A 24,890-nucleotide genomic window follows, 5' to 3' on the forward strand; every position below is an offset into this window, starting at 1 on the left:
GCTCTGTTCTTGCTTAACATCAGGAAAAACTAAATTTCTAAATATGAAAAAAATACCTATTCATACCTTACACCTCCTTACTCTCCTTTCTTCATTTACTTCCTTACTTCAATCTATTTCTCTTCCCTAAATTTCTTTCTAAATATGACACAACCCTTTTTTGTCTCTCACTTCAGGTTTCAAATCCTATTTAATTTCTCTATAATGGCTAAAATTTCTCTAAATATTAAGTCACTGTTATATAAGTTGTACTTATTCTTGACAAATGTTTTCACATTATGTTTAATTTGGTATAATTATTTTAACTTTATATGCTTTGTATTACTTTGAAGTCTGCAAAATTATTGTTATTAAACTCTTGGAACTTTTATCACTGGCTCTCTGCTAAAAATATTATTAAACCAAACTCAGCTCTCAAATACGAGTACCCTTACTTTCTTCCCACACCCTCGTTCTAGATATTTTTAAATTATTTATATGTCTCTAATTTCCAATATCTGGAATATAACCTACTTTTCAACCCATGCTATCTAATCTTCTTCTTACCTAACCTACCTTCTCTTATTCATTCATCCTTTCCTTCTAAATGAAAATCCTCTTTCTTATATGCACATTTCTCATAATGTTTGTTTTCCACTGTATAATTATTCCATCACCAACAATGTTTTTGTCTTTCTCCTATCTAAATGTAACCTTAATTTGAACTTTGTCTTTGTTATGTAACCTAATTTGAATTTATCTTTGATTGTTGTTAATTTTCTAAATATCTCTGTAATCTGCATTTTAAGTGTGACTAAATTTTATTTTAAACATGGAGCTTTTCTCCCCGGGCGTCAGCTGAAAATGGCTATGTATCCATTCGGACTTTCCTGGTTAACACATGTAAAATAAAATAAATAAAAAATAAATAAAAATAGGCACCTACCCAGTCAGACTTTCCTGGTAATCAAATGCCAAAAAATAAATACATTTACTGTGATACTATAACGTTAATTAAATGTAATGTCTTAATTAGTGACAGATAACTTCAAAAACTGATAGTTTCAGGTGGTGGTCATGCTAATAAAGGGGCAGTATGTATGCAGGAAGAACGTCATTACTAACAAAGTTGATGAAGCAGTATGAATTTATTGAGTTAAGAAACAGCGTCACGTTACTCAGCTATAAACGTACGCTGTGTACGGGAAGGTGCTTCATCCAGTTGCTGTGTTACTACATTTAACACATGACACAAAAATACAGAAAGATTTTTCTCACTTTAATGTTTTGTGGAAACAGTGGAAATAAAGCATTCCTTTTAACAGACCACCCTACATGGAAGGGAAAAGTTTTAGCCTAAATATATACCTCAGCCTAACTAAGAAAAGGGGTAAGGCAGCAGTCACCACTGGCGACTGGCTTAGGAGAAGCGTTGTTGGCAGTTTTGGACCTCAACAACCTGTCTCTGTCTTTTTCTTTGCGTTTTTTTGGTATTCCGGTAGTTGGATGGCTAACCAACATCATTTCTGGATCATTAAACCGAGAACTGAAATATTTTGAAGCAAAAATGTACCGACGGATAGTGCGTTGATTAAATAAAGCACAAAAACCGACAGCAAGGTAAGTCGTGCTCAGGGCCTAGGCAAGGAATACAGTACAAATGAAAATCCTTATGAGGTATTTGCTTCCCACAAGTAATACAATTATTAACTTTTACTGACATCGGTAAGGAGCAAGAAAAAGTTTCCCCAACGGGGTACTTAGCTTTTAGTTGAAGACTTTGGTTCTTAAACTCGAAAACGAAAATTTCAGGAGTCGGCCGACCGGCACTTGTGAACTGCTTCTGCTTCGGGTACCATGCAGCAAGAAAGACTGATGTAATGGCATCGGCTGCATGTTTTATACCCCTGACGACCTGACGTCATGGAAGAAGGGACAGCAACCAACGCAGGACCCAAGACTTTGTTAATCAGGCCAACTGAGGGCAACCTGCCAGCAGATTACCCAAATGTAATGACTGCAACAGTGAAACACGAACATCTACATTATTTAAAGAGAGAGTTCAGTGTTCACCCATGATAGATGAGCCTGTAAGAACTAGTAAGAGGAAATAAACTATACAAAATGCAGTCTGAAAGCGTTGTAAATCAGATAATATAAGTGAAAAGCAGAAATGAGAATTTCCAGCAAACATTAAACACAGACAAGATTTGATGCATTTCATCTTCAGCATGATCTCCACATCGTGCATTACGTGTGAACAAAGTTAAGTAGTATGAAAACTGAAAGACGTGAGCAAAACTGTAAACCTACAAGCTGTAAGAGAAAACTACAGAAAACAGGAATTCTAAGCAGAAGGTGAATGCTGAGGGTGGAATGTGCCAGGAAGAAAGATTCCAACAGTGTAGTAGTACTTGAGCAGAGTTCTAAATCTAAAGCAGTAGCACATGAACAGTGTTCTAGTTCCACTTGTCCAGTGAGATGAGTCAAATACACCAGCACATTAACTTTGCAACCTTTTACTGAATAAATGCCGCTGACAACCTTTAATGATGCCACAGCAGTTCATATGTAACATATAAACCAATAACCATTAATTCAAAGCTGGTTGGTGTGACCCACCTGTTCTGGTTGCCTCTACAGAAGTGGAAGCGAAATTCAAACTACCTTGGACCTGGTAGAAAAACCCCTTTAATTCATCCATCCCAGCCACATACTCCTTGATACAGCCACCAGTCAAATCTGGGTCCGACATGAGGAGGGGTGAGGCAGCTGAACAGGAACAGAGGAGAAAACAAGGGGGTTGAAGCCATATGGCCGCCACCTGACCCCAAAATGAGGGTTAAGGAGGGAGGGCCATTAGGCCTGCTGACAAATCTGGCAAGCAGAGGCATATCACTTCCTTAACAGGGGTGTGTCTTACCAGTCTCTCAAAGTCTCGTGCTCACATACAACACGACCTACAGGTAAGCCATCGTTATCTATTATACACGTGTACTACAAAATTATTTGTGTTTCAGTACAGGCAGAACTTATATTAAGCATTTGATAAATGTAATAATGATTAGATTTGCCTATGTGGAGATATGTCCTTGTAGTGCATTTTGTGGATAATCTTTTATAAGCTGGAAACAAAAGACATCAGTACACGAGCGACAAGGGAGAGGAATGCATCATATAAATATAAATGTAATCTTTCTACTAGGTATGGATTCTTAACTTGAATGTTCCATTAAAGCTAGGTTTAAATAAGCATTTTTGATTTATTTGCCATACTATTATTTTGTTACATTTATGGCAGAAGTGGTTCAAAGGATGATACTGCATTGGGTGGAGTCTAACCACTTACTTTATGCTAAGGTTAAGTTATTAAGTTTAAGATAATAAGTTTAGATATTTCACTGTCTGATAGACTAATTTCAGTCACATAATACATTTTAACATAAATAATTGATCTCTGCTTTTTATGGCAGATTAAGCTGAAGATAAAATGCATCAAATCCTGTCTATGTTAAATGTTTGCGGGAGCTGCAGCATAAACGTTCACACTTTTTTGTTTCTTTGTAACTATATATATATATATATATATATATATATATATATATATATATATATATATATATTGTTGTATGCATATGTAATACATATATATATATATATATATATTGTTGTACGCATATGCAATACAACAATGAAAATCAATCACCAGAGCCAAGGCGACACAATGTAAAATACTGAGCTGTTAAGTTGTCAATCTCACCTTCATTCTTGCTGGATGGGTTCAGAGCCGATCCTCGGCTCCGACTCGGCACTTGCTAAGCTCAAGAGTCACTTTTACCAGCTCGAGGCAGCCCCATATCCCATAATGCAAGGCGGTAAATACCCAGATCTCGTTTGCCGCTTCGCTGATGAGGTACTCCTTTTACCAGCTCTTGGTAAGTAATTTGTTATACAACTTTTAGTCACCCCATTCCTAATTTTTCTCTCATATATTAGTTTATTTGTCACTTTTAGATAGTTGTAGGGTCTCTAGCTCTAGTTTTACTGTTTCCCTAGTTGTTTTTATTTAGTCGGGCCTTCAATCCCCTCCCATCCCTTCCTGTCAGGGTGTGTGTGTGGTTTATTTTTTCTCCATTTTAAGTTAAATTTTCTGAATCTGGGACTGTGTGAGTAGTGTGTTGTGTGTGCACTCACTACGTCCAAAGAACAGAGGGTCTCAGGCTTCAAGAAGTGTGACTCGTGCTGTCAGAAGATGTCTCTGACAGACGGTCACACTTCTTGTATCTATTGCCTGGGACCTCTCCACCTGCAGGACTCCTGTGCTATTTGTCACTCTTTCAGCCAGAGAGTCCTGCAGGAAAGGAGAAATAAATTAATTTTAAGAGGACTACTTAAACCGGAGGGCTCCCCGGCCAAGTCTGCTTCAGGCAAGCCCTCTAAGACCTCCAAGGCCCAGGCTTCTGCTACTAAGCCTGCCCTGGCTCCGACTTTGGAGTCGAGACCGGCCCCGGCTGGAGCCGATCTTATTTTGACTAAATCTTCGGCACCGATGGCCATCGGTGCCGATACTTTAACTGCCACATTGGTGTCGGCTCCGACCGGCTCCGACCACCATGTGTCTCAGGCTTCGGTATCGGCGCCGTCCGGCTCTGATACATCTTTGACCAGGCTTGGAGCCGATAAGTTGTTGGCTCCGTCTGGAACCGAGGGTTCTTCGGCTCCGATGGTTCCGTCGAGGAAGCGGTCCAGGTCCCCCTCTTTGGAGCCGATACTGTCGGCTCCGACCTCTCCTCTTCTTTCGGAGCCATCGGAGCCGATCATCTAGGTCTTCCAGGCTCTCAGACCACGATTTGGAGAGAGTGGTAAGCAGATTGTTAAAATCACAGGCACTAGCCCAAATGCTTCATAGTCCGTCTCAACAGATGACTACTAGTCCACACCCTCTTCAAGTTCCTCCTTCGACTCTCCTCCAGAGCTCGGAGCTGAAGTCTATGGGAATAGTCACTGCTACGGCTGCGGGGCAGATACTACCCCTTTCTGGTCCTTCAGCTTCTACTCTTATCTCCTCCTCGAGACCTTCCTTGGAGGGATCCGGTGATCGGGCTTCCCTGGTCTGCTCCGAGGGGGTGAGTGGCATCGGACCCTTGTCCGACCCTGCTCTTCCCCTCGGGGCTTCGGCCTTGGTGAGCTCGGCTCCGTCATCTGCCTCGGAGCCTTCCCTTTTGGTGGGCCCGGGAGCCCCTGTTTCTTCGGAGCGGAATCGCTCGGTTCTCCCTGGGAGGGAAGCCTTCGACGTGATGAGGAGTGTGCTGGCCCCTGGGCTCAGTCAGCAGTCTATCCCCTTAGCTCCTCCCTCTACGGTGCCTGTAGATGTCTCTTCCCACTCTCTTGCTCCCGGACCGAGAGATCCACCGCCTCAGGTTTCCCCACTGGGAAGAACCCCCTCTTCCGAGGATTCTCCTGATCCGTCAGGAGATCCTCCGCATAAGAGGACCTGTAAGAGGAAGAACCTAGACTCCCCTGAGTCTACAACTTCAGATACCGACTTAGATGAGTCGGAGGGGTCCCCAAGATCCCCCTCTGAGGATGTCTCTTTTACAGACATCCTAGAACTCCTAAAACAGAGGGGAAACTGGCCCTCCATTAATCCCTCCGAGGATGAGTCGGTATACCTAGAGGCGTTTGGATCTCGACCCTCCACCTCCTGGGTGTCTCCGCCTTTCGACCCCCTCATGGAGGTGATAGCTCAGAAGGCGTGGGCAGCTCCTGATTCTGTGGAACCAGTTCCCAGGAGGCCTTCTAAATTTATTACAGCCCCTTCTGAGAAACAATTTCTTACATAAGGTGTCCCTGTTGATGCCATGGTGGTGGCGGCCGCCACCAAGAAGGAACTTGCAGATCCTTCCGTACCAGTCCATCCTCCTAACAAGGATTCTAGGACCAGGTATGGTAAGCGGATGTTTTCCTCAGCGACCTTTGCCATGCGTTCACTGAATTATTTATGTCACTTCACCAGACTTCAAAGGGACATCCTTAAAGAATTAGGTGAAGTAGTACAGGATCCTACAGCTGCAGGGGCTCAGGACAAGATTGCTTCTCAGCTAGGAATCCTTAACTCCATAAACAACTCCTCCATGCAGCTGATTTCGTATGCAGCAGATGGAGCGAGTAGAGCTGCAGGGACAGGAGTGGCTCTTAGACGTCAGTCCTGGATGCGGATCTGTAATTTTGCAGATCCCTTTAAGGCATCCTTCACAAACTCTCCCTTCGATGGGTCAACATTGTTTGGTCCTCAGGTGAAGGATACGTTGACCAGGTGTGAGCAAGACGGCAAGACTCTTTCTGCCGTAGGAGTCCGTTTTTCCAACCCTTCTAGGCCTTACCCTAAAGGACAGAAGGGGGGGAAAGATGTGGTTCCATAAATCTCAGGGAGGGAGTCACGCCGGACACACATGGTCAGTTTACCCCTAGAGGCAGAGGGGGTAATAATAATAGACGCCACCCTAGGGGCAGAGGGGGTCCGCAGAACCAGGGCAGCAGAGAGCCTCTCTCTGACAAGCCCTTCCAGCATCCCTGAGGTGTTGCCCGACTGTCCATCCTTGGAGGCAGTCGGGGGAAGATTATCGCTGTACCCAGAAGCCTGGCTTTCCCTTTCACAAGACAAATGGGTGCAGTCGATCATATCCGAGGGTTACAAGATTCCTTTCGAGGAAAGTCCCTTCACTCACAAAAATTCCCTTCCAGATGTTCCACCCGGTCTAAGGGAAATCGCAAAATTAGAAGTATCAAAGCTTCTACAAAAAAGGGCCATTCAGCCAGTTCCAACAGACCATTCAGATCCCGGCATCTACTCAAGGTTCTTTTTGGTTCCCAAAAAGATGGGAGATTGGAGACCAATATTGGACCTCAGCAGACTCAACAAGTCTGTGAAAAAGACAAGATTTCGGATGGTCACACTTCAATCAATTTTGCCCTTCTTGGGCAAAGACAACTGGATGTGCTCAATAGACCTTCAGGATGCGTACTATCATATAAAAATCCACAGATGCTCCAGAAGGTTTCTCCACTTTCGGCTGGGGTCCAGTCATTTTCAATTCAGAGCCCTGCCCTTTGGTCTCACTACAGCCCCCAGAGTGTTCACCAAATGCATGGCAGTGGTCACGGCTCACTTGAGACGTCAAGGATTCCAGGTGTTTCCATATCTCGATGACTGGCTCCTCTCAGCCACCACCAGGCATCAACTTTTCCAAGCCAGAGATTACACCCTAAATCTCTGCACTCAATTAGGAATTTTGATCAACTACGAAAAATCCTCCTTATTGCCCTGCCAGTCTATTACTTTTATAGGCGCAAATTTAGACACTGTTCGGATGTCAGCAAACCTCACAAGCCAAAGAATCCTAGATATCCAAAACCATGTGCGGATCATCCTTGCCAGCAAAAAGGTGCAAGCCAGACTAGTCCTAAAAGTATTGGGCCTCATGGCAGCTGCCATTACTCTTCTTCCTTTGGCCCGTTTTTACATGCGTCTCCTTCAATGGATGTTGTTCACCCAATGGTCCTTCCAACAGCTTCCCATGCGTCACCAGATTCTGGTGATACAAACTTGCAAAAACCACCTATCCTGGTGGATTTCTTCTCCCCAGGTCCATCAGGGCAGACCCTTTGTTTCCCTGGCCCCGGTAGCCACAGTCACTACGGACGCCTCCCTGATCGGGTGGGGGGGTCATTATCAGGGAAGGATGGTTCATGGGACGTGGCAACCGTTCGAATACCACCTGCACATAAATGTCCTAGAGATGAGAGCAGTGCTTTTAACGTTGCAAGCCCTCAACGACTTTCTTCCCTTGGGAACAATTGCAGTTCACACGGACAACATGTCCGTAGTGTGGTACATCAACAAGCAGGGCGGAACCAAGTCCTACCCCTTGTGTCGAGAGGCTCTCTGACTTTGGCAATGGGCGATGTCCTCTCATCGGTTTCTGGCAGCAATGCATATCCCTGGGAAAACCAACATTTTAGCAGACAGATTGAGCAGAGCCATACTCATGCCTCACGAGTGGTCTCTCAAGCAATCTATAGTGGAGGAGATTTTTCAGAAGTGGGGCCGCCCATGTTGCGATCTTTTTGCTACTCCCCAAAACAGCAAATGCCCAGCCTTCTTCTCTCTCTTCCCACTTCCGGGCCATCCCCCCAGAGACGCTCTTACCCAAGATTGGCCCCAGGGACTTCTTTATGCCTTTCCTCCCTTTCCATTGATACCACAGGTACTCCAGAAAGCTACCGTTTTGAGAGCCAAAATGATTCTCATTGCCCCGTATTGGCCTCGACAAATTTGGTTTCCGTTCCTTCATCGTCATCTTTTGGTGCAGCCGTGGCATCTGGACCCAGTGCCAGATCTTCTGATCCACCAATCGGGTCAGCTGCATCGGTCCATTCCTTCTCTCAACCTCACAGCTTGGTTGCTCCACTTCCTTCCTTAGCCAGGCTTCCTATGATCTCTAACCCTGTTAGGGATATCATAGTGGCTTCCCTTAAATCCTCTACTAGAAGGATTTACTCTAGCAAGTGGAAACGTTTCTCCCTTTGGGCGAAATCAAGGAACATAGATCCCTTTACTGCCCCTGTTCATGCAGTTTTGGAATTTCTAGTGGAAATCTTTCACTCGGGTTTTTCATCTTCCACGGTCAAAGTTCATTTGGCTGCAATCTCGAACTTTCATGTCGGGTTTGCAGATCACAACATTATGTCCCACAAGCTTTGTAGAGCTTTTCTGAAGGGAGTTTTTCTCCTCAAACCTCCTGTCAGGAGTCCTCCTCCTCAATGGGACCTAAATCTAGTGCTGACATCCTTAATTCTTCCTCCTTTTGAGCCAGCTGCTTCATGCTCACTAAAGTTTCTTTCGTGGAAGACACTCTTCCTTGTCGCTATTATGTCGGCTAGGAGAGTGTCAGAACTTCATGCCCTCTCTATTCGCCCCCCATATTTGGTCTTCCACAAGGACAGAGTATCCTTGAGAACTAATCCATCCTTTTTGCCCAAGGTTGCTTCGAAAACAAATTTAAACCAATCCATTGATCTCCCTGTATTTTTTCCTAATTATTTCAACAGATCAGAACAAAAATTACATTATCTTGATGTTCACCGCCAACTCAGATATTATTTGGACAGAACAAAACAATTCAGGAAGTCTGATCAGCTCTTTCTTTCTTATGCTGAAAATAAGAAAGGCCTCCCTGTTTCCAAAGTGACCTTGTCTAGATGGCTATCTTCCACCATTTCTGACATTTATCAACTTAGGGGCAAACAGCTGTGCTCAAAACCAAAGGCACATTCCACTAGAAGCCTAGCCACTTCTACAGCCTTTCAGGCTAGGCTACCCTTAGATACTATTTGTGCAGCAGCCACTTGGGCCACTCCTCATACCTTTGTTTCTCATTACAAATTGGATTTGGCCTCCAGGGATAGAGCCAGTTTTGGTTCCATGGTTCTCAAGTGTCTGTTCCATTGAGCCACCCAGGATAGAGGTGCTAGGGACGCGGTCCCATCCAGCAAGAATGAAGGCGAGATTGACAACTTAACATTTAGAAGTTATGTACCTACCATAACGTTCCATGTTAGTTGTCTTCTCGCCTTCTTTCTTGCGACCCTCCCTCCTGCCCCCTTGCCTGGACAGACCTTGATCTCCCTTGGCTCTGGAAGATTTTGTTTCTTTGGGCACCAGTTAGTTCTAGTTTTAGTTATCTGGTTTCCCCTTACAGCCTTTTCAGGCTTATTGCTCTTCTTTCCTTAGTGGAAAGTTTTTATGCTAGGTAGTTTTCCCTCTAGGTACCAAACGAGATCTGGGTATTTACCGCCTTGCATCATGGGATATGGGGCTGCCTCGAGCTGGTAAAAGTGACTCTCGAGCTTAGCAAGTGCCGAGTCGGAGCCAAGGATCGGCTCCGAACCCATCCAGCAAGAAAGAAGGCGAGAGAAGACAACTAACATGGAACATTATGGTAGGTACATAACTTCTAATTTGCAATATTAAAAAAGAAACAATTAATGCACAGCTCCCTAAAAGTTTCACTTGGAAAGCTTCATCTGGCATATAAAACCAAGTATAAAAACAGTATAACTAGTACAAAAAGCAGTCACATGACAAATTGAACAAGTTAATTGAACCCTCTCTGTTGTAAACTGTTTTAAAAAAAGGTTTTAAAGATGCAATATCACTTAAGCCTGGTAAAATATGAGCTTTAAGCTTTAAAATCAATTTAAATTCTTCTAGTTCAGTTTGCTGTAGTAAATCACCACCGCATGTAGGTTCTATTAATTAAACTTAAAAAATGTGAGGTGTTATTATCCAAAACATGTTTACAAAGTGTGTTAGTAGTAATTTTCCTATTTATTTCAGATAAATGACTACTTATTCTGTCTTTAACTTGTGGTTTTACCAACATAGTATGCAGTGCATAATTGACATATAGCTAACAGTATACATTTCTAGTTTCACAATTCCCATAGACCTTTAAATAAGATACTTTTCCAGTGACGGGATGAATAAAATTCTTATTAATATTGGCAAAGTGTACATCATCTCTTACATGGAACTTAGAAACAAAGCTAAGAAACAAATCAATCTTGATAAAAAGAACTATTACCAATCCTCACTTAACAATCCCTACTGTAATCCTAAAAAATTCTGGAACTCTATCAATAAACTTCTCTCACCTGGTACTCCTACCCCACCCACACCTTATTCTGACAAGACTTCTCTGGAAATAGCAACCCTCATTAATAAGCTCTTCATTGAAACCATTGAAAACTTAACTGTAACTAACTTCTCCACCCGCACCTCTTTCAATCCATCTACATCTTCATCCACGTCTGATTCACCTTTCTCACCCTCACTCTCTTTCTCACTATCACCTGTTCCCACCTCTTATATAAAGTTGCTCTTAACTAAACTAAGCTGATAACCTTCCTCTATTATTCCTTAAACATGCAGCAACATCTCTAGCTTAGCCCATATCTATCCTGATTAACAGATCCATAAAAGAAGGCAAAGTCCCTGAAATTTGGAAGAAATATTTTGTAGTACCTCTTCATAAAGGAGGAAACTCCACTGAGCCAACCAATTTCAGACCAACTGCCATACTGTCTCCTCTCTCCAAAATACTGGAAAAGTGTATCCATAAGCAAGTACACAATCATCTGCTAGAAGAAAACCTACTCACACCAACAAAACATAGCTTCCGCCCCACACATAGCACAGCTACTGCTCTTGTATCCTTTACTAATAACATTGCTCAACTCAGGGATAATAGCAAAATAGCATCAGCCCTGGACCTGTCGAAAGCATTCAACACTGTATCTCATACCATACTTCACCATAAACTCTCCAAGCTAGGCTTCTCAAACTCCACCTCCTGGTTCTGTGATTACCTCACTAATAGACATCAGGCTGTTAGCTGGAGCTCTTCCTACTCCCCCCCCCCCTTTGTAGCAGTTATGATAGGGGTCCCACAAGGATCAATATTGGGCTCTCTCCTCTTCAATGTATTTACTAATGACCTTTTCTCATCCTGCCCCCAATCCAATCTTATTCAGTACGCTGATGACTCAGCCATCATCAACTCTGCTGACAACATAGAAAACCTTCAATCCCTTACACAAAACTCACTGCACTCAGTTGAAAACTGGCTACAATCCAACCATTTCCTGCTAAATGCGAGCAAAACCAAGTTATTACTTTTCCTACCTAAAAATCTGGAAAATGCAAAACAGAACTTTTCCATAACATCCCTTAATGGAGCTAAAATTTCTGTTGACACCCAAACAAAACTTCTTGGAGCAATAATTGATGATGAACTTAAATTCAACCATCACATTCATAGCTCAATAAAAAAACACCAAAAACTAGGTCTGCTTTATCGTCACAAAAACTTTCTTCCCTGTGCATCCAGGCCACCCCTTGCCCAATCCCTGCTTCTACCATCCCTACTCTATGCTTCACCTATTCTTACCCATCTACAGAGTAACCTAATATCCAAACTAGAAACCACATATAACAAAGTAGCCAGATTTGCTGCAAATCAACATTACAAATCCCATCACTGCCTCTCATTAAAGGCTTTATACTGGTCTGAATTTTCAAACTTACTGCCTCAATCCCACCTTCTTATAGCCCGCAATATACTAAACAATCCTAAATCCTGCCCATCCCTTGCAAATTCTCTGACACTTTATACTCCTCACTACCCACTAAGAAGTACTAATCAATACTTTCCAGAAGTTCAAAAGCGAAACAAAATCTTTGGGAAAATACTCTATTGTCACTCAGTTGCAAACAATTGGAACACACTCCCTTTAGCCCTTAGACTACTTAAAGACAAAAATGCCTTCAAGAAACAGCTTAAATTTTTTTTCCTATCAACTTGGATATGTTCATGCTCTAAACTAATACCCAAGAAACATTCAGGGATAACCTAACTTAACTGTATCACTTCTAGCTCTCTCTCTTACTACTACCTACACTTTTTTTTTCCGTCATATTCCATACTGGTTAGCTCATGTCACACTCACTTCCCATAATCCCCTATTACTGTTCTTTAATTTATTTATTAACTTCCAAAGTTCACAAAACTTTATCTGTATATCTACTTACTTCATGCCTTGTACCTTGGTTCAGCAATGTAGTGACCTTAGTCTTACCATATTTCTGCTTAGTTTCTTGCCATACTACATGAACATTTTCATATATGTATTGTATTTATATCCATTCTATATATTCCTTTATTGCATGTTAAGTAATTACTTCAGAAGTATGTATACTTAAAATGTGATCTGTTTATCTTTGTTCTTACTATTTGTTTAAAATTTTTTTGGGGGAGCTTTTCTCCTCGGGTCTCTGCTAAAAAAGGGCTTCTAAGAACCCAGACAGACTAACCCGGTTAACAAATGTAAAAATAAATAAAATAAGTATGTCTTTCTGTTCTATTGGCTGTAAAAACATTATAACTTCTAGGTTGTTCCTTGTAGTATAACCTGTTTTTTAGGTTGTTACATCCTTTACAGCCAAAGCTTGGTTTACCTCCTCTCATATTCCTGATTTCCAGAATATCTAAAACTATTGGCCAGCATTTATTAATTATACATTTCATAGCACTGGTATTTTGATTGTGAGCATACACCTTTTGCGATTGGTGTGCATTGTCATTTCATTGCTCATGTTGATATTTGCAGTATATCTGTTTGTAAAAAAAACAGAAGAGTTTCTAGGGTTCACCAGCTAATACTGTTGCTTACGTTAGCCATGTCAGCTCTGTTGTAACCTTTGTCTAGGAATTCATCCGTTGTTTTATTCAGCTGAAATATCATTTGTTTATCATTGGTATGTAATTTAGCAATGTGCTTCATTTGTTTTTTTACTGCATTACTAAATGTAAATGGAAGATGCATGCTAGTCCAGTGGAGTTTTGGTTGGGTAATATTTAAGAAGTTAATAGTCTCTAAAGAAATTTCCCTCTTAAATCTAAGATATTCAGTACTAGTATTTAAATACTCAAAAAATAAATTAAAATCACCCACAAATATGCAATAAAAAACAATAAGTTAGATTCAGTTTGTCATGTGAATGCTTTTTGTACTATTTATACTGCGTTTACCCTTGATTTTATACACCTGATTAAGCTTTCTAAGAGAGAGTTGTGTATTAAAGTTTTTTCTTTTTTTACTATTTTGAACTCAGTGTTTTACATTGTGTTGTATTGGCTCCAGTGTGATTTTCATTGTTGTATTGTTTTGTGGATTTATTTTCACTAGATTTATTACCAGACTGCATCTCTGTTCTTGTGTACGTACATACACAGATAAATCTGTGTGTGCTACTGCATGTATTTTATAAGCATATTTATCTATATCTAGGGATCCAGTGATCCAGGCTGAATTGATATTTCAATAACACTAACGGTGACGTTAACATCAAAAACATCAAAATAAATGTGCTTCTGTACATGCTCAGAGGATGAAACTCAGACCAGGCAAATTAAAAACTTTTTTTTATTTTCAGGGATGCTTTAAACTACATATAAAATTTTAGAACTGCCTATAAAATGCAAATATTAAAATGCTTGCTGACTTCATCACCTTTAGTGTTGATTCTAACATCTATTAGTTAAAAAAAAAAAAAAAAAAGAAAAAGAAACATGATAAAGCATTCTTTTCTATGTTTGAATGAGATTAAGTCAAACTCTTTGTCAGCACTGTCATCTAATACAACTTCTGGGCAAGAAAATGTATTTAAAATAATCTACACTATTATGTTCTTTCTATAGTAGCAGCAACAGAGGAAACTATGGAAATGAAGGTATTATTCCTTGAGAAGCAATTACTTCTGAAGTAGAAGACATTTTACACTCTGAAAATCCCATAAAATCACAGCAGCTATCACTAGTAACTACATTTACATTCATAAACTGTTGTCAAATAAATGCGGGAGAAAAAAACTCACCTTCATCTTGGGCTGATTCTCCACGAACAGTACAAGGAGACATGGAAAAGGGTCATCTGTCAAAACACATGCCTGATGGCTGGCAGCTGTACATATTGATACCGGTGGAGCAACTCTGCTTTAAAGCAATACTGACGTGAACATTCAAATTACACAGTACGGTATAAAGGTGAGTAAACACCGTGGCACTCTGCCCTACTTACAGCTATCATAGGAATCATGCATATATACAGAAATGATAAAGCAACTCAATTCAGACTCACATACAGGTGAAAATTAAGTCAGCTAATACACTAACAGTACAGTGAGTAAATAAATAAGTAAAATGTCCTTACTCAGATATATCTTTTCCTTTTACTTTCTTCTCCTTTTTAAAGAACTTCAGTAGCTTCTTGTTATTTTTAGTAGTAGAACTAGAAAAAATAGGTTTACATATAAAATACAAAATTAACGGACAAAAAATCTTACTTTAGTACAGTTGAAATTGCATGCCTCTTTAAAATGTCATTCACTGTTTCCTCTTATTCCTGATAACCTCTAGATTTGGGGTTGCATATTACATCAGCCAGTACTGTTGTCTCATCTGTAATTTAAGATCACTGTATGTTTCTTAAGAAATTATTTTTAATCTAGGCCAATCAGAACTCTACAGCAACTATCATCACATACAAACCTCTGTACATTTACGCATGTAACAGAATTCTCACCCGACTGCAGTCCAGACCAGATAAGCCCTACATCAATGGCACATGTGGGCCTCTCTTCTTTGGAGGGCTCTCCTTAGTGTATCTTAATGACAATACGAGTTCTCTCAAATTCTCTGCGTTACTGAGACTTTCTGCTTACAACTCATTACCCACACTCCAGTACTTACTTCTCACACAGCTTCTGGTGATTTTTTTTTTTTGTTTGTTTGTTTGTAAATTTCCTTCTAGTCATAGTTTCCATTTGCTGTTTTAAGCATCTCCCAATGTTTAAATCCAAAACTCAGTATTTTAATACTTTTCCCAGACTGAGTCCTGCTTAAGTGACTTCTATCCATGCTATCATTTATTACCTACCTTGTCATCTTTTACATTCTGAACTGTAATGTTTTTTTCTGACTTGAATATAAACTGTATACTTGCACAGAAAAAGAATATCTTATAAGTACTTAACTATATTGTGAGACAGAGTTCCTACGCATACTTGCTTCACGTATATACTGATAGAATAAACTTGGAATACACAGACACACACATGCAGTCATGCATTTCAGCTTGCATTCACATTATTACTCTCATTCGTTTTCAAACTAGGAGAAAAACACTCGTGAAGTAACAACACCCAAATGCATAGCACAGTAAGATTCACACACAGAGTTTCACTAATAGATATTAGCTAGGTATCCGCTACAAACATTATTGCGTTGGCTGCGTTTTGAAATAAGGTATGTTTGATATATATGAACAGTTCCAAATGTGAGGCTGACATTACTGTCTCTGAAATAATGACCTTAATCCACAGTTATTTCAACTGCTAGGCATGCAGTACTGTTTATGCTTCATTCAACTTGCATTCCTCACTGGTAGATTAATTTGCAATGTTCCTAGCAATGCTAACCTTAATTTTTCTCTAATGAAGCATGTGTTTCCCCATTCAAACACTTAGCTCTTACCTTATGTACTCAAGGTAGAGGTCTTGTGGTACTAATGTCATTGGAAGCGTGACCAGGGTAGGTCCCTCAAACTGTAGTTCTTTAAAAGATGCCACAGCAATGGCAGTCAGGTTACTTTATGATGGTGATGTGAATATGAGAACAACTCTCTCCATTTTGAAAGGTCATTTTTGTAAACCATCTTGAGATACTCAGATAGACATTTCCCTCTAGAAATCCTTGTGGTCATTGATCCTGCTTTAGCAAAAGATCATCAGCTCCACTAGCACAAAGTTTTAAAGCTCTAACTGCAGTCTAGATGTGCAGAGCTGAACTAGCAACTTTGGAACCTGCTGGAGGTGATGTTGGGAAAGAGAGGAGTGGCATTGCATTATAACTTACCTATCTTTGGAGGGAGGGTTTGGGCATGCATGGAGGGGGTGCACATTTAAACTAAACCACAACTGGAGCAGTGAAGCTTGGTTTTCTGGTTCAGGCTGTGTTGTTCATCAGTGTGCACATTTCTTTGTATGAATCCCTGGTGGAGACCAGTGAGCATCAGCTACAAGGAAGCAGTGGTTATCATCATTTACAAAAGTGCCAGACGCTCACTTGCTGACATCAACGGCACTCTGAACCAGAGAGATTCTATTAGTCAACCTCCATGAGGAAAGGGTATAAAAAAAGTCTCTGATGGCTCCCTAAATGATAAAACTTCTGGGTCTCAGTTTTTGTCCTGGTGAAAGTCGAATCAATGAGGCAGCTGACAATGGGGAGAAGACTCTCCAAAACCCTTCTTTGGCTGAAGAGTTTATCATAAATCTGAGGTATGGCAATAGCTGGTTAATTAGTTTTGCCATTAAAGCTGAGTTGTGGAGCTGATAATGCCCATCATAAAGTTTTGCTTCTCAGGTGGATCTTCTGAACTCAGCTGTTTAGTAACTATTAGCAGCTACCAGACTGCTGAACACTTTTTATTTTTTGCAGGAACCATGATTCCATAATAATGGCACACCCTAAAGGCCCAATCCTTGAAATAATTCAAATAGATTACCATTTGCCATTCTTTAATCAATGGTCAACATCTGTTGTCTCAGGATAACAATTCTCAATGTTCTCTCCCTGTCCTGTTATTTGTTTTATTTATTTTTGCATGATTTATTAAACACAACATAAATAAAAAGAGAAGGGGGAGGATAGTAAAACTGGAATGTAGCAGGAGAAAGGGGAGCCTGAATAAGACATAATGATTTCATTAAGCATTATAAATGTAGTTATAAGAGCAATATATGACAAAAAGCAACAGAAATCAAATCTTAAATAGAAATAATCTCATAAAATGATTTGCCTGTCTGGTCTACTGAAATTAATCTAAAGTCTTGCTTTTAAGTACCTAGTCTTATGTAGAATCCAACTGTAAAAACTTTTTACTATGCTGCAACTGTAAGTAGTCCATAAAATACTGAGGAAAGAAAGTGAATAATTTCTGGATAGGATATATACATCTAACTTCTTGTAATATAAATTACAGCTAACATCTCCAAGGATTTTTTTTTCTGAAAAATGGTGAAAAAGTCTGGAAAGGGATTCCAAACAATATCATTGAGGCTGTCAGAAAATTACCTTCCACCACACTGACCAACATGATCTTTCCATGTCACACCAAAAAGGGACGAGTTTCTGTAAAACTGCAAAAGTGGTTCACAATGCCAATAAATGCATATGACACCCATTAATGTATAATGAAGAAAATGCTGAACATGTCATGTGAAAAGTCAAGATGCAAATCAGGTAAGACATGAAGGCAGAAGACAAAAGAGATTCCTATTCACCACCAAAAGCTTCACTTCCACATAGGCTTATAGGTTCATAGGTTACTAAGCAAATGGCCCTAGGGCCCTTACAAGCCTAGACAAGTTCAACCCTTGTTCCCTTAAAGGTCTAGAAATGTGGTCTATGCTATAAAGTGGATCTGAATTAACATCGAATCGCCTTCTCCAAGGGGACACAGATGAAACCCTTGGGGTGAATTTGCGGTTTCCCATCCAGTTGCCCAAGTTGCACTTAAAAAGGGTTAACCTTTATTGGAAATTTATTCCAGAGGAGATGCAACCTCTGGGAGACATATCTGTCTCTCCAGCAAGTCCTGTTGATGTCACATGCTAGGTTAAGGTCCCTAGAATGAGTGAATCATGTACCATTTGACTTACGAATGTGCAGATTTTCCATTAAGATAGGATCAGAGGTTGGTCTATATGCAAGGCCCAGGCCGTCTCTGAATAGTCTATATGATAAAGAGTATTGCAACAGCGATTTCAGTCTGCCCACATAAGATCTGCTGAAGACCCTGAATTTTCTTTCTGAGGAACCTTTGAGTTCTCTCCAGTTGCTGCAGGTGCCAGTATAGATACATACCAGAGGGAGAATTGTACTCTGCTATTGGCCTGATGAGGGAAGAGCACGGGGGGGAGGGTTATAACCTCTTTTGTTTTGGAAGCTATGTTCTTGCTTATGAGGTGAGCAATGTAGAAGGCCTTCCTTACACTGTAGAGACATGATGATCTAAAGCAAGGCTGCTGTTAACCTGTGTGCCCAAATCTCTCACCACTGATTTAGAGCTTGGGGTGTTGTTATTAATATGGTAATCTGCAGGGACATCACCTCTGCCAAAGTGATGATAATGCTTTTTTTTTTTTGCATTGAGTTTAAGACCATGGCTTTGGCACCAATCACTGGCTTGCATAAGCCCTTCTTGTAGAATGCTGACATCATTTGGGGACTCAATAACATCTCCCAGTTTGCAGTCATCAGCAAACTTTGTCAGCCACAGCCCTTTTGTTTTTGCCTGTACTTCTAAGAAGATGATTCCAAACAACAGGGGACACAGCACCAATCCCTGTGGACCACCACTGGTAATGGGGTCTGCTGGTGGAGGTGGAGTACCCTCAGTTTGGTGAGACAGTTTGCAACCAACCTGACACTATATGGGCTGGCCCCCAACTGGGTGAGTTTTTCAATGATGCCTGAGTGAGAGATTGTGTCAAAGGCCTTGGCCAAGTCTAGGTAGGCCATATGCACAGATTTGCCTTCGTCCAGATCTTTGGTGACAGTCTCAAAGAAGTCCACCATGTTCAACAGGCAGGATCTCCCTTTAATAAAACCAAACTGGGTCAGGCGACGTGTTTGAAGGTCTCCAATATCCTTGTTGATAAGGTTCATGATGATTCTCTCCATGGCCATGCAAAGAAGGCTGGTTAGGCTAATGGGTCTTTTGTTTCCATGCTCGGTAAATGCAACCTCCTTGTGGAAAGGGATGATGGCAGCTGTTTTCCATTCAGCAAGGACAAAACCAGTGCTTAGGCTGTTGTTGAAAAAGAGTACCCAATGGTGTTTCTAACTCCTGTTTTAAACAATTGAGAATGCAGCCTGGGATGTAATCATGTCCCACAGAAGCTGCGCTTTGGCCTTGGAGAGAGCGGTTAAGACCTGCTCTTTACAGATACTATGTGGAGAACAGGTGGTAGAAATGTTTTGGGGTATATGTGGTGGGGACATGGGGAGAAGTTTCACTGAAGCTGTCCACTAGCAGGTTAGCAATTTCCATTGGTTCAGTACATGTGGTAGCATTAACTAACAGTTCAGCACAAATCTGGGCTTTTCCTTTAAGGTTTTGGATGTAGATAAAGAATGCTTTATGGTTATTCTTAGATGGGGGATGCTAGCCTAGATTCATAGTTAGATTTAGAGGACTTTACAAGATGTCTTATTTGCTTGTTCAAGCTGAGAAGGGTGTATTTCCAGTTCTGAGATTGTTGCTTCTTGCTCTTAGACAGCAATTTCTTCCACTTATTATATAACTTGTTTACGGTGGAAGGCTTGTTTTTTCTCTCTTTAGGATCCTGGTCTTATCATGAATGGCTGAGTCAATACAAGTATATAAATGTTTATACAATGCATTGGTCTATATCCCAGTATAGGCGTCCTTGCTGTCAGTGGGGACTGGAGCTTTGAAGCTATTAATATCTTCTCATAAGAGGCTGTAGATGGCTTTGGAGAAGTTATTTATCCTAATTTCTCCTGGGGGGTCTGATGCTATCATTACTCAAAAGAGACTGATGTATGATCAGACTTCAGCAGGGAGGGGCATACACACTTGTGGTGGTGCACCATTCTACTATGTTGGTGAGTACCATGTCTAGAATGTTTGAGCCCCTTGTGGAAATGCCAAATATCTCCTCCAAGGCATTTGAGTTAAAGTCCAAGAATCTTTGGGACAGTGTGTTTGTACATGTATAATTTACACAATCTATGGATGGTAGTTAAAGTCACCTATAATAACCAAATGCTTTCACTTTGTGGTCTGAGTGGGTGGAAAGCATTATATCCCAGTATGGCTGGGGTGCTCTCCGAGGCCCTGAACCAGGTCTCTGTGACTGCACAGATATCCGCATCTTCCAAGGTGAGGAGTGTTTCAAGTGAATTCAGTTTCAAATTTAGACTACTAGCATTTAGCAGCATAATCTTAAGGTTGTTTCTTGAGGATATTTTTATGTCAGGATTCTTGTTTTTGTGACATTGTATAAAAAAGGCACTATGGGGAGGAAAAAGCCTTAGCCAGTAGCCGAAAACCCAGAGGTGACAGGTGGAGACCATCTCTGGCACAGCATCGTGGGTCCATCAACCAGCCTGACAGCTACTGCATCCCCTTAGAATGATACCAGAAACTAAGCCAATTACTGAAATCAAAATTTTTTTCTCTGTACTGAGGCATCATTCTAGGTGACGGTAGAATGCTGCTTAAGGCTAGGGGCATGCCCGGGACACATAATCAGAGAGCTCAGTCGTATCTCTCTTCATATAGTCCAGTGAGGTAAGTCTCAAGTTGTTCACTCCAACATTACCTATGACAGAGTCATAAAAGTGTCTGCTGTTAAGTGACTTGAGTGCATGTGTGATGGGGTGGATCCTGGCACCTGACAGACAGCTGACCATGACCTTTTCATTATCCAGCCAGTGAGTGGGACATCTGTGTCTCTCACAATGGAGTCACCTTTGACTAAAACATTTGATTTTGTGTTTTGCCTTAGGGGCATGTTTTGTGAGACACTCCTGTGTGTATTTGTATGTGTACTATGATTTGATGGGAATATATTAAGTGAGGTGTGTTATGTTTGGGAGGTCTCTGATCTTTCGGTAAACTTCTAGTAAGAACCTCTGCATATGTAGGTTTACATGTTGTACGCGTTGGAGGTGAAAGAGGTGTAGTGTGAGAGCTGACAACCTACTTAAGTGTCTGAAATACTAATTTGTGAGTGAAAGAGTCTAGATTCTTAATATAGATGCATCTCTCACATATTGAATTTGTGTGAATTAGGACAACTGGGGCGTCAGTGTAAATGTGACAACTGCCACATTGCCTCAGGATGCCCATGTTGATCAGGTTGACTGGAGAAATGGTGGGAAATTGTCCATTTATGATGCTAGGTTTAGTACCACGGTCATTAACTGGAAGGGGACTAGAAGGAAAATGTATGGCTATGGGGTAAGAAAAAGTTCTAAAATGCGAGGGGCTTAATGGGTATGACTTGTGGAGGAACCTCAGAGGCTCAGCTGACTGTCTAACCAGGCAGTGAAGCACAACAGCAAGAAATGTCCAATGGAGCACAAGCAGTTGACTAAAGGAAAATTATCTAAGAGTTTGCATCTATAACCACAAATGGTATCCTCTACTGCATGGTAATGTGCAGTTATGCGTGTGGTGCGCACCACACAAACCCTAGCTGAAGTGGGTAACCAGAGCAGGAGCATTCACCTTCTGCCAAACAGAATCTAAGACTAGGAACATGACTTCCCTTGGTGCCACACAGATATAAGAGGCACAGCATAATTTTGTATCTCCTGCCAATCACAATTACAATTACGATGGAAACTATGTACTGATTATGATCTGCTTAAGTGCACTTGGATTAATGCCATTATTGTAATTATATAGCTTTTTATGGAAAACTTGTTTTAATTTAATGAACCATGGTCTAAACAAGCCAAACCGGTTTCCTTCCAGCTTTTTTTTTTTTTTTTTTTTTTTAAAGAAAGCAAAATGATCTTTGAAATGTATCTCGGATAAATGTACTTATTTACTGACATTTATTTACCGGGAAAGTCAGGCTGGGGACTAGAGTAACCATTTTCAGTGAAGGCCTGGGAAGAAAAGCTCCAAGGTTCATTCAGAGATAACATTCAAAATAACAGAACAATCAGTCAAAATACATTAAAAATACATTTCAAAAGTGACATGATTAGGTCTGGTATGGTTAAATAGCATAAAATTTGTATTAGAATGCAGAAATGAGTAAGGCTGGTATTATTATGGTTTAGCAACTTTTGGTAAAATAAAAGTATGCAGCAGGATAGGTACAAGTAAAATTCATTTTGAAAAAGACTGGAAAAAGGTTTGTGCAATAAAAATTGATAGAAAGTTCATTAAAAGACAGTAATTATGGGGTGTGGACTACATAGAAAAAATGGAGTACTAAGGGTGATTTGGGGGGGTGAAAAGGTAATAATATATAAAAGATCAGGGAAACGGAGATGGATATATGTACAGTGATCTGAATTAAGGAGCAGTGAAACTGTTAATGAGAAAACAAGAAGAGAAGAGAAGAAGTGAACTGAAATTATCTTAGACTGGTTTAGAGCAGGAGCAGTGTCATGATTTATGTAACTCCTGTTTGAAAAGTTGAAGGTTGGGGTTTGATCTGATGTTAAAAGGAAGGTTGTTACATGTTTTAGCAAGTGAGGACAAGTACAGACTTTTTTCCAACAAGTTTATTAGGTTTATACTGTGCTAGGAGTTATTTATTTTCTGATCATAATGGCCTTGTGGGAGTATAGAACTGAAGAGCTAATGCATGGGAGGTCTATGGATAATGTTATAGGCAGTAATGAGTTGTAGACAGGTAAGGCAAATTTAAAGCTCAAGCCATCTAAGAGATTTTGGGGGCATACCAAGGTGGGTGTAGTATGTGCAACTAGTTAAGAATTTAGCTACTTTATTGTAAACACGCCCAAACATTTATACCAGTGTCATAACTACCAGCAGCCAATGACATGAAGTAAACACCCCCACATGATTCATTTAAAAATTCAGGAACCTACAAGTTTAAAAATACATGTTCCTTAAAGAGACATTCACAGCACTATTAATGTTGCATTACATCCATCTACATATACGTTACACCACGTTTCTAGAGATAAGGAATGAAATTCTATCTACCATAAGCTTTTAATTTAAGCAAACTAGAAATGGACACCATGTCATTTAATCCTGGTGGGCAACTAGCATTCAGATAAATCTGCCACCATACTTTCTCTTCTAAATATAGTTTCCATGATCCTCCACAAGCTTCACTTTGTATTTGCTGTAATACCACAAATTAAAAGTTAAAAGTTAAATTAAATTAATCAAATTAAAAGTGTGTTGGGGAAATACCTTTAAGTGTTTATATAAGGCATTGATTTCCTTATGTTGTGCTATTTCATAAAAATGCTCATAAATTCTTTGTGACATTGTACGTTGAGTTTTGCCCACATAATATCCATTACACTGTGTGCATAGGATAATATAAACCACTGCCCGAGAATCGAGAATAACAGTTATATTTGCCCTTTATTTTTATGGTCTTGTCCACTACCTTAATGCTGGACCCAAAAAAACATGTTGGCATTGATGGCACATACCACACGGTGCCATCTGACACGTCAGTGTCCTGGTATCAATACATTTCCTTTCCAGAATATTTTTTATATTACTACCCCTTCGATATACTATCTTAGGGGTTGGTCCAAAGGTGTCCAGCATATCTAAATCCCCTTTTATAATACTCCAGTTTTTGTTTAAAATATCAGTTACCACATAACTGTCTTCACAGAATGTAGTAACAAAAGGAAGTATCATTAGTAAAAGTTAAACTCCTTTCTTTGCCATGACTAGAGTCATATATTGCTAGAATGCTACTGGTCATAAACTCATGTGATGATTCTACCTGTGTTCCATGTTGAATAGGGGGGATGATATTAAACTTGACCCTTGTATTAGAGGTATATAAAATCCAGTATTTTGCTTCCTTATAACTTCATCCCTTATACTTAGAATAAAAGGTAAGGGATACGCCCTATCCAAAAACATATGCCCTATTACATCACATTCACTCAAAAAATCATTACATTCAGAAACCATTCGGGCTGCTCTTACAAGCTGACCCTTAATGATTCCACATTTAACATGTGGTGGATGACTACTAGTGTAGTGTAGTGTAAATAACAGTTAGAAAATGTGGGCTTTCTATATATTTTAGATTTAATTCTCCCACCTTCCGCCTTAGATAATTCAACATCCACATACACTATACAATTTGTAACCACTGTGTAAGTGGATTTCAAAACGTCAGTCGTCTGACTGATATATTTTACAAACGAGCTTATTTCCTCTGGTGGTTCCTTCCAGCAGATAAACAAATCATCCAAAAAGTGGATATACATACAGATATAAATATGAAATCTGCTAGTAAAAAGAAAACATCTTTCCCACCACGCCATAATGATATTGGCATACAGTAGACCACAGGCACAGCCCATGGCCACTCCCTGGTTCTGCTTGAAATAGTGCCCTTCAGACTGAACGAACACTATATACATTTGCTGGCAATAGGCGTTAATAAGATCTTGGTTAAGTTCCATCACTTCATGTAAAAATTCACCAAACTATTCCATACCAATTTG

The 24,890-nt window shown here is 40.3% G+C and overlaps 1 protein-coding gene across 3 annotated transcripts in view; it reads right to left on the reverse strand.

Annotated features, from left to right (window-relative positions):
* The window catches only part of FYB2 (FYN binding protein 2), a 1,416,888-nt gene that overhangs the window by 422,866 nt on the left and 969,132 nt on the right, over nt 1-24,890 (reverse strand). For 2 of the 3 annotated variants that reach the window (XM_044085511.1, XM_044085513.1), the window contains exon 13: nt 14,812-14,889. The exons of the other annotated variant lie outside the window; for it this stretch is intronic. In XM_044085511.1, the coding sequence (XP_043941446.1) occupies nt 14,812-14,889 (78 nt within the window). The remainder of the gene's footprint in view (nt 1-14,811; nt 14,890-24,890) is intronic. 3 annotated transcript variants of the gene reach the window in all.

The sequence above is a fragment of the Protopterus annectens genome, chromosome 10.part0 (genome assembly GCF_019279795.1).
Source record: "Protopterus annectens isolate FY-2018-M chromosome 10.part0, PAN1.0, whole genome shotgun sequence".
NCBI classification, from domain to species: Eukaryota; Metazoa; Chordata; order Ceratodontiformes; family Protopteridae; genus Protopterus; species Protopterus annectens.